The sequence below is a fragment of the Gobius niger genome (genome assembly GCF_951799975.1).
Source record: "Gobius niger genome assembly, chromosome: 13".
Classification (NCBI taxonomy): domain Eukaryota; kingdom Metazoa; phylum Chordata; class Actinopteri; order Gobiiformes; family Gobiidae; genus Gobius; species Gobius niger.
In genome coordinates, this window is record NC_136864.1 from 482490 (window position 1) to 494516 (window position 12027).

The 12027-nt window shown below is 44.7% G+C and overlaps 1 protein-coding gene across 1 annotated transcript; it reads left to right on the forward strand.

Moving 5' to 3' along the window:
* Positions 1-438: 438 nt before the first annotated feature.
* On the forward strand, positions 439-9880 carry bmp3 (bone morphogenetic protein 3; the record flags this gene model as incomplete). The annotated part of the gene is made up of 4 exons (XM_079569536.1): positions 439-661; positions 2935-3464; positions 3555-4067; positions 9653-9880. The coding sequence occupies 4 exons, from the start codon at positions 439-441 to the stop codon at positions 9842-9844; spliced, it is 1458 nt and encodes a 485-aa protein (XP_079425662.1). The 3' UTR covers positions 9845-9880.
* Between the last annotated feature and the right edge of the window lie 2147 nt (positions 9881-12027).

Genomic DNA, 12027 nt, shown 5'->3' on the forward strand with positions numbered 1-12027 from the left:
CCAGGCCCCAGCGCGCGACTGTACCGAACCCGAGGCTGCGCTGAAGCCTCACCAGAACCTTCCACAGTCTCACCAGAGCCTCCCCAGAACCTTCCACAGTCTCCCCAGAACCTACCAGAAACTCCACAGCGCGTGACGGCCCAGCACGGACTCCCCCCGCGCGTCCAAAGCGGCCGGACTTTGTGCCCCTGGAGCTCCGCGCTGTGCCGCCTCAGAGGGGACGTTTGGGGGACGTTTGGGGGACGTTTGGCGGGAGTTTGGGGGGAGTTTGGGGGGAGTTTGGTGACCTCGCGGATGGAGGACGTTCTGACTTGGTGACCTCGTGTCTGTGGATCATGACGCGCTCGTGCCGGTGCGCGCGGACATGGCCCTGAGCTGCGTGTCGTTGTGACTTTGTGTGGATAAACTCTGACGCCTCCGCGGAAGCCCTTGCGGACCATGGCGCGGTGTCGCCTTCTGCCGCTGCTGCTCCTGCTGTTCGCCTGGAGCCACGCGCGTCACGGGTGCTCGTGCGCGGAGCTGCACGCGCGCAGACCCCGGGCGGACGCTTCGGTTCCCGACACGCTGACGGAGCACATGCGGAGGCTCTACGCCAAATACGCGCGGCCCGGGCACGCGTTCAAGGACGGGAACACCGTGCGCAGCTTCAAGGCGCACTGGGGTAAGTCAGATGCCCTCCCGTCCTGTACCCATGTGTCAGATGCCCTCCCGTCCTGTACCCATGTGTCAGATGCCCTCCCGTCCTCCTGTACCCATGTGTCAGATGCCCTCCCGTCCTGTACTGTTGTGCCATGGTGCGCGAAAGCCGTGCGTAATGCGTAAAAGCGCCGGAGCAGAGGTGGTTATAGTTATCGCTCTCTCTCTTTGTACATGTTTAAACGAGGCTCAGGCTGAAGGGCCACAGCGCCCCCTGCCCCCCATGAGGGAGAGCCTCATGAAGGGAGAAAAGTGCCTTTTGTTTACCATGTAAATGTTGTTTTGTGTTGTATTGTGACGTTGTGGTTTGTTACTGAACACAGACATGATCAGATAAAATAAACCTTTATTGATCATTCAGATCAGAAACACTCAGGTGCAAACAGGAAATGTGAGAAAAATGAACAAAAACAATGAAGTCATAAAATAGTGGTTTCTTATGTACAATGTGGGGACAACAAGTATAAACAGTAAATAAGTAAACAGACTGTAACAAATGTTTACAGTGGTGGTGTTCAGTCTGACAGCAGTGGGGACACTGCGATACATACCGAGACATAAATGAGGATTAAAACAGCCAAAAAAAGCAAAAAAATACAATAAAAAAGCAACAACATGGAAAAATCTTTGATGTGTTTCTTGTAGGTCTTAGCTTTCAAATGAGGTGTTACGCCTGCAGCTGAGAGTGACTCAGTTATCTATCGCTGAGTGGATCATTGCCACTGAAGGTTTGTCCGGAGCGAGGTCAAAGGTCAGGTCAAAGGTTCAGTTCCTGAAACAGCATTAAAATCAGTGTTTCGAAAGGAACAAACACAGGTTTCCACTCGCTGTAAATGATTATTATTATTTATACTTTTACATTTATTTATTGTTGTTTTCATTTTAACAAGGCAAACTGCAAAGTCACACTAAAAGTACAGACGAGTGAGACGGAACTTAACCTTTACCCAAATCGTGAAGCTTCTCGACTGGAGCTCACAGCCGATTGGCCAGAGTAACGTCGCATTTGAACGCTAAGAACAACAAAGTTTTCCTAACATCGGATTTTTGTGTCTTTTTTTTGCTGCGTTTTCACCTTCCTTAACGTCTTGATATGTCACTGTTGTAGCGCTTTTTTCAAGGAGCTTTGGGATTTGGGTATGTGTATAAGTATATATGTATATATGTATATAAGTATATATGTATATAAGTATATAAGTATATATGTATATATGTATATATGTATATATGTATATATGTATATATGTATATAAGTATATAAGTATATATGTATATATGTATATATGTATATAAGTGTATATGTATATATGTATATATGTATATATGTGTATATGTATATATGTATATATGTATATAAGTATATAAGTATATATGTATATATGTATATATGTATATAAGTGTATATGTATATATGTATATATGTATATATGTGTATATGTATATATGTATATATGTATATATGTATATATGTGTATATGTATATATGTATATATGTATATAAGTATATATGTGTATATGTATATATAAATCAGAAGAAAAAAACAATACTTCTAAAAAGTATTTTTCTTTAGTATGAAGAGAAAAAAACGAATAAAACAAAGACAGTATTTACACAGTATGTAAATGATCACTGCACCGAGGTGACGGGATCTGCTACAGACATTCGTCACGTGATGACAAACTAAAAATATAATGGTGGCCACGCCCCCTGACAAACCGGAAGTCCGCCATTTTGCCTGGAAGGCTGGAAAAAAGCCGCAATCTTTACAAAGATTTTGAGTTTTTTTGTGAACTACAAATTGCTTCCATTCACAGAAATATTCACGTTATTGACCTTTCAACCCTGGACCCGCCCCCTCTGGGTGCAGAGGGAAAGACGCAATGGAAGGGGAAGTTATGGATGTGCTTTGGCTGGAAAATAGTTGATCAAATCCCAATCAAAAAGTCAGTGGGACCCATGCTGTGTTTTGTATGGTGTTGCCATGGGGACGACTGGACCCCCTATGTTATTCTAATGGGACGGACACATAGATCTGCCATGACACCACTGCGGGTGGGCAGTGGTCAGTCCGGCCCTGATGCTGCTTCTGCAGTTTGGAGAGTTTGTAGTTCTGATGTTTCCTGACAGAGATTGATGGAATGTAATGGCAGCTTTAATATAATAATATAGCATTTATTATATTGTGCAGTTCTCCGTAATGACACGCTGAGGTGGTGACCGTGTCCTGTTCTCCGCAGGCGCCCTGGGCTCCCGGCGGCTGCAGCTCTTTAACCTGACGTCACTGAGAAGCTCCGAGTCTGTGCTGTCGGCCACGCTGCACTTCCTCCCGGGGGAGCAGCCTCACCGCGGCCCCCCCCTGGAGCTGCACGTGTGGAGCTTCGGCTCGACCGCAGGGCGCGCTCTGGGCCACGTGCGCTTCGACCTGTCGCACGTGCACGCTCGCCGAGGGGCGTGGCTGTGGAGGGATGTGACGCGGTTGGTCAACGCTGCGGCGGGACGGGCGGAGCAGCTGCTGATCGCCGTGCAGCTGGAGTCGCACCAACGCCCTCGAGAGTTAAGGCAGTCGCCCTACATCCTGCTGTACGCCAACGACTCGGCCGTGTCCGAGCCCGAGAGCGTGGTCAGCACCCTGCAGAGACACCACCCGCCCACGCCCAACGCCGGGCCTGAGGGCAGCACCCTGCAGAGACACCACCCCCCCAACGCCGGGCCTGAGGTCAGCACCCTGCAGCGACACCACCCGCCCACGCCCAACGCCGGGCCTGAGGTCAGCACCCTGCAGAGACACCACCCGCCCTACACCGGGCCTGAGGTCAGCACCCTGCAGAGACACCACCCGCCCTACACCGGGCCTGAGGTCAGCACCCTGCAGCGACACCACCCCCCCACGCCCAACGCCGGGCCTGAGGTCAGCACTCTGCAGGGACACCACCTCCAGAACCGAAGCAGAACGCCGCCCCGACACAGGCGCTCCGTCAACCTGCTGTCTCCACTGCAAAACAACGAGCTGCCGGAGGGAGAGTACCTGCGGCCGGAGTACCCGGGACAGGAGAACCTTGGACAGGAGTACCCGGGGCAGGAGCATCCGTACGACCCGAGGAACTGGGACGCAAAGACCCCCAAAGACCTGCCAAACCAGCGCAAGGCCAAGAAGAAGAGCCGTAAGGAGGGCAAACAGAAGGTGGCGCTGCTGCAGTTCGACGAGCGCACCATGAAGAAGGCGCGGCGCAAGTGGGCGGAGCCTCGTGGGTGCTCACGGCGGTACCTGAAGGTGGACTTTGCGGATATCGGCTGGAGCGACTGGATCATCTCCCCCAAAGCCTACGACGCCTTCTACTGTGCGGGATCCTGCCACTTCCCTATGAACAAGGTACTATTACTACCCCTGTGCACACGTCACATACATGTGCACACGTCACATACATGTGCACACGTCACATACATGTGCACACGTCACTTACATGTGTACACGTCACATACATGTGCAGATCAACATACATGTGCATATCAACATACATGTGCTTATCAACATACATGTGCATATCAACATACATGTGCATATTTACATACATGTGCATATTAACATACATGTGCATATCAACATACATGTGCGTATTTACATACATGTGCTTATCAACATACATGTGCTTATCAACATACATGTGCTTATCAACATACATGTGCATATCAACATACATGTGCATATCAACATACATGTGCGTATTTACATACATGTGCTTATCAACATACATGTGCTTATCAACATACATGTGCTTATCAACATACATGTACATATCAACATGCATGTGCTTATCAACATACATGTGCTTATCAACATACATGTGCTTATCAACATACATGTGCTTATCAACATACATGTGCTTATCAACATACATGTACATATCAACATGCATGTGCTTATCAACATACATGTGCTTATCAACATACATGTGCTTATCAACATACATGTGCTTATCAACATACATGTGCATATCAACATACATGTACATATCAACATACATGTGCATATCAACATACATGTGCTTATCAACATACATGTGCTTATCAACATACATGTGCATATCAACATACATGTGCATATCAACATACATGTGCATATTAACAGACATGTGCATATCAACATACATGTGCATATTAACATACATGTGCTTATCAACATACATGTGCATATTAACATACATGTGCTTATTAACATACATGTGCTTATCAACATACATGTGCATATCAACATACATGTGCTTATCAACATACATGTGCTTATCAACATACATGTGCATATCAACATACATGTGCTTATCAACATACATGTGCTTATCAACATACATGTGCATATCAACATACATGTGCATATTCACATACATGTGCATATCAACATACATGTGCTTATCAACATACATGTGCATATCAACATACATGTGCATATTAACATACATGTGCATATCAACATACATGTGCTTATCAACATACATGTGCATATTAACATACATGTGCATATCAACATACATGTGCTCATCCACATACATGTGCATATCCACATACATGTGCATATCCACATACATGTGCATATTAACATACATGTGCATATCCACATACATGTGCATATCAACATACATGTGCTTATCAACATACATGTGCATATCAACATACATGTGCTCATCCACATACATGTGCATATCCACATACATGTGCATATCCACATACATGTGCATATTAACATACATGTGCATATCAACATACATGTGCATATTAACATACATGTGCATATCAACATACATGTGCATATTAACATACATGTGCATATCAACATACATGTGCATATCAACATACATGTGCATATTAACATACATGTGCATATCAACATACATGTGCATATCCACATACATGTGCATATTAACATGCATGTGCATATCAACATACATGTGCATATCAACATACATGTGCATATTAACAGACATGTGCATATCAACATACATGTGCATATCAACATACATGTGCATATTAACAGACATGTGCATATCAACATACATGTGCATATTAACATACATGTGCATATCCACATACATGTGCTTATCCACATACATGTGCATATCCACATACATGTGCATATCAACATACATGTGCATATCAACATACATGTGCATATTAACATACATGTGCTTATCAACATACATGTGCATATTAACATACATGTGCATATCAACATACATGTGCATATCAACATACATGTGCTTATCCACATACATGTGCAGATTCACATACATGTGCATATCAACATACATGTGCATATCAACATACATGTACATATTAACATACATGTACATATATCCACATACATGTACATATATCCACATACATGTGCAGATTCACATACATGTGCTTATCAACATACATGTGCATATCAACATACATGTGCATATCAACATACATGTACATATTAACATACATGTGCTTATCAACATACATGTGCATATTAACATACATGTGCATATTAACATACATGTGCATATCCACATACATGTGCATATCAACATACATGTGCTTATCAACATACATGTGCATATCAACATACATGTGCTCATCCACATACATGTGCATATCCACATACATGTGCATATCCACATACATGTGCATATTAACATACATGTGCATATCAACATACATGTGCATATCAACATACATGTGCATATTAACATACATGTGCATATCAACATACATGTGCATATTAACATACATGTGCATATCAACATACATGTGCATATCAACATACATGTGCATATTAACATACATGTGCATATCAACATACATGTGCATATCCACATACATGTGCATATTAACATACATGTGCATATCAACATACATGTGCATATCAACATACATGTGCATATTAACAGACATGTGCATATCAACATACATGTGCATATCAACATACATGTGCATATTAACAGACATGTGCATATCAACATACATGTGCATATTAACATACATGTGCATATCCACATACATGTGCTTATCCACATACATGTGCATATCCACATACATGTGCATATCAACATACATGTGCATATCAACATACATGTGCATATTAACATACATGTGCTTATCAACATACATGTGCATATTAACATACATGTGCATATCAACATACATGTGCATATCAACATACATGTGCTTATCCACATACATGTGCAGATTCACATACATGTGCATATCAACATACATGTGCATATCAACATACATGTACATATTAACATACATGTACATATATCCACATACATGTACATATATCCACATACATGTGCAGATTCACATACATGTGCTTATCAACATACATGTGCATATCAACATACATGTGCATATCAACATACATGTACATATTAACATACATGTACATATATCCACATACATGTACATATATCCACATACATGTGTCCCACACACAGAGGCTGACTAATTACACTAGTTCCTTTATGAACTCTATCTGTGTAAAGCTGTTGACGTGTCCCAGGTCATGGCCATGTTTGTCCACACTCATCACATGTGACGTCATGATGCTGTTTCTTTCTAAGGAAACACTTTCAGGGACGTCGCACCAAACGTCTTGTTCACAAAAACACTAAAGAACTGAAAGACTGAAGAAAAATCAGAAATCCACTCTCCCGAAGTACAAGGAGTTCAGAGCTCAGAGACGTGGTGTAAACCAGATTTGTCAGAGGGTTCATAGACTGATGGGTCTGAGGGACTGGATGGACTTATGGATGAGCTCACGGCCCCCGCAGGGTCGAGGAGGGGCAGAGGTTTGGGCATGTAGTAGTAAGGATGAGCTAACTAGGACTGTAACTACTCACTTGGAAGCACTTTGAATTGCCTTGAGTATGAATTGTGTTCTACAAATAAACTTGCCTTGCCTTTCATCCCTACTGAGGAGCAGGACAAAGTCCATCAGAGTCACTCCAGTCTGATCTCATCAGTCTATCAACCCTTTGATAAACCTTCAGATCGTTCCTAACCCAGTCTAAACATGTGTCTTGATCCTTAGCGGTCGGGTTTCCTCTTTTCTCACATTGCAGATGTTTCTGAACACTGAACCTCTGGACACTTCAGGTGCAGCTGCGGAACATGACTGTGTGATCGTGGATTCTTCAGTCTGTCACAGTTACTTTGTCTTAATTTTTCATGTGTGTTTTTTCTGCAAACTTACTTTTTGAGAACTTGGCAACAAAGCATTGGATGGTTCTGGTCTAAGTATGTTTCAAACCTTCATGTTGCATCTCCTTTCTCCCTCCTTTTGGTTTAGAAACAGCATAATAACGGCCTCTGAATCAGACCTGCTTTGGCCACAAACATGGGACACTTAAATCCAACTTCACACCGTTTGGAGTTTGAGAATGTGGAGAAAAATCAGCTCTCGTAGTAATTATGCACATGGAGCTCATATTCACACGCACGTATCATATCCTGAGTGGGCGGGTCCCAGCGGAGGGCAGTGTTTGGATACAACATAACTCACATGCCTCAGTAATCCCCCTGGAATCCACCGCTGCCACAAAAACACACTGGAGGATATTATATATGTTTTAGGTTGATGTAGGAGCAGCCCAGACACAGGGAGAACACGAGCTGCACCCAGCGGTCCGGGAGTTGAACCTGAGACACGGACAGTTTGTCTTAAGTGTTTCCTGCAGATTTCATCAGAACAAAGTGCTTTTGATCCTCCCAATGAGCGGGGGCCCAGGGGCAGTGGGCACCTCCCTGACCCCCCCCCACCGCCTACACACACACACGCACACACACACGCACACACACACACACACACACGCACACACACATGCACACACACACACACACACACACACAAAAGTACCAAACCAAGCATCGTTAAAGTACCGGTATCGTAATCACAACTACAATACACTGAACCAGGGTCTCAAGTCGGCAGCACTACTTAGAAAAAAAAAAAGTTAACAAACAGGTAATATTTCCTTAAAAAGATACAAAACTGAGGCACTCAAAGAAAAGTATTGGTAAAAGGCCATTAGATTAAAACATTGCCTGTTCAGGGCCTCGAGTCATGTGTAAGGATGACGTTTTTAAACTGTATTAAGTGGTCACATGACCCATAGGGGCTGGGACTCAGTCAGCTGATGCAGCACATCCTATGGGCAGCATTTCAAAATACAAGCTGCAAATCCATATAAAACACAAAGATACATATCAAGATAATGTACAAATATGTCATATCTACAAAAGCATTAAAGAAAAGAGGTAAAGTCCAGTTCCCCGATGAGAGCTGGGTGATGTGTTGCTCCAGAAGGACGCCCTCTGCAGGAGACGTCTAAGTCTGTCGCCTCCTCCTAAGGACTCAGGGATGTGATCTTTACCAAACGCTTGTAAGGTGTTCAGTCTATGGTTAGAGTGTTTAAAATGCAGTGCCATGTGGTACAGAGGATTCCCTGCCCGTATGGCCTGTTTAGGTTCTGCCAGTGGTCTTTATGGTGTCACGGTGGGTACAGTTACCGCACCTGTAGTTTCCTGGTTTCGACTAAGCCAAGTTTTCTTCTGTAGAGGAGGGAGGAGGCCATAGACCAGCTTATTGCTGAGAATAGGAGCTCTTCGGAAACTGATAGTGGGAGTTTCTGGGAGAACTTCTCTCAGTGTCGCTCGTGAGGATATTCCAGTTCTTTTTATAATTTGTTTAATTCTGTTTGTCACAAAGTACTTGATTCACATTATCCTCTTGTTTTTGCTTCTTAGTTAGTAAGTCATTTCAATTCTGACTTTTAGCTTTTTGACATGCTGTTTCAATGACTTCCTCTTTGTAGCCTCTACTCTTGAATCTTTGTCTCACTGGTGCACATGTACCATGTGACCACTTAATACAGTTTAAAAACTGCATCCTTAGTAAGAAATAAATCCCTTCCTGTTCTGTCTTTCCAGGCGCTGAAGCCTTCGAACCACGCCACCATCCAGAGCATCGTGCGCGCCGTGGGCGTGGTCCCGGGAGTCCCTGAGCCCTGCTGCGTCCCCGAGAAGATGTCCTCCCTCAGCATCCTCTTCTTCGACGAGCAGGCCAATGTGGTGCTCAAGGTCTACCCCAACATGAGCGTGGACAGCTGCGCCTGCCGCTAACGGACTTCACCAAACCAGCAGGTCAACGAGGAGCTCAAGGTCGACAACATCACCAAACCAACAGGTCAACGAGGAGCTCAAGGTCCACCAAACCAACAGGCCAACGAGGAGCTCAAGGTCGACAACATCACCAAACCAACAGGTCAACGAGGAGCTCAAGGTCTAACATCACCAAACCAACAGGCCAACGAGGAGCTCAAGGTCTAACAACATCACGAAAACCAACAGGTCAACGAGGAGCTCAAGATCTAACATCACCAAACCAACAGGTCAACGAGGAGCTCAAGGTCCACCAAACCAACAGGTCAACGAGGAGCTCAAGGTCTAACAACATCACCAAACCAACAGGCAAACGAGGAGCTCAAGGTCTAACAACATCACCAAACCAACAGGTCAACGAGGAGCTCAAGGTCTAACAACATCACGAAAACCAACAGGTCAACGAGGAGCTCAAGGTCTAACAACATCACCAAACCAACAGGTCAACGAGGAGCTCAAGGTCTAACAACATCACCAAACCAACAGGCAAACGAGGAGCTCAAGGTCTAACAACATCACGAAAACCAACAGGTCAACGAGGAGCTCAAGATCTAACAACATCACGAAAACCAACAGGCCAACGAGGAGCTCAAGATCTAACAACATCACGAAAACCAACAGGTCAACGAGGAGCTCAAGATCTAACAACATCACGAAAACCAACAGGTCAACGAGGAGCTCAAGGTCTAACAACATCACCAAACCAACAGGTCAACGAGGAGCTCAAGGTCTAACAACATCACGAAAAACAACAGGTCAACGAGGAGCTCAAGGTCTAACAACATCACGAAAACCAACAGGTCAACGAGGAGCTCAAGGTCTGACAACATCACCAAACCAGCAGGTCAACGAGGAGCTCAAGGTCTGACAACATCACCAAACCAACAGGTCAACGAGGAGCTCAAGGTCTAACATCACCAAACCAACAGGTCAACGAGGAGCTCAAGGTCGAACAACATCACCAAACCAACAGGTCAACGAGGAGCTCAAGGTCGACAACATCACCAAACCAACAGGTCAACGAGGAGCTCAAGGTCTAACAACATCACGAAAAACAACAGGTCAACGAGGAGCTCAAGGTCTAACATCACCAAACCAACAGGTCAAACGAGGAGCTCAAGGTCGACAACATCACCAAACCAACAGGTCAACGAGGAGCTCAAGGTCTAACAACATCACCAAACCAACAGGTCAACGAGGAGCTCAAGGTCGACAACATCACCAAACCAACAGGTCAAACGAGGAGCTCAAGGTCGACAACATCACCAAACCAACAGATTAACGAGGAGCTCAAGATCTAACAACATCACCAAACCAACAGGTCAAACGAGGAGCTCAAGGTCTAACAACATCACCAAACCAACAGGTCAACGAGGAGCTCAAGGTCTAACAACATCACCAAACCAACAGGTCAACGAGGAGCTCAAGGTCTAACAACATCACGAAAAACAACAGGTCAACGAGGAGCTCAAGGTCGACAACATCACCAAACCAACAGGTCAAACGAGGAGCTCAAGGTCTAACAACATCACGAAAAACAACAGGTCAAACGAGGAGCTCAAGGTCTAACATCACCAAACCAGCAGGTCAACGAGGAGCTCAAGGTCTAACAACATCACCAAACCAACAGGTCAACGAGGAGCTCAAGGTCTAACAACATCACCAAACCAACAGGTCAACGAGGAGCTCAAGGTCTAACAACATCATCAAACCAACAGGTCAACGAGGAGCTCAAGGTCTAACATCACCAAAACCAACAGGTCAACGAGGAGCTCAAGGTCGACAACATCACGAAAAACAACAGGTCAACGAGGAGCTCAAGGTCTAACAACATCATCAAACCAACAGGTCAACGAGGAGCTCAAGGTCTAACAACATCACCAAACCAGCAGGTCAACGAGGAGCTCAAGGTCTAACATCACCAAACCAACAGGCCAACGAGGAGCTCAAGGTCGACAACATCACCAAACCAACAGGTCAACGAGGAGCTCAAGATCTAACAACATCACCAAACCAACAGGCCAACGAGGAGCTCAAGATCTAACAACATCACCAAACCAACAGGTCAACGAGGAGCTCAAGGTCTAACATCACCAAACCAACAGGTCAATGAGGAGCTCAAGGTCTAACAACATCACGAAAAA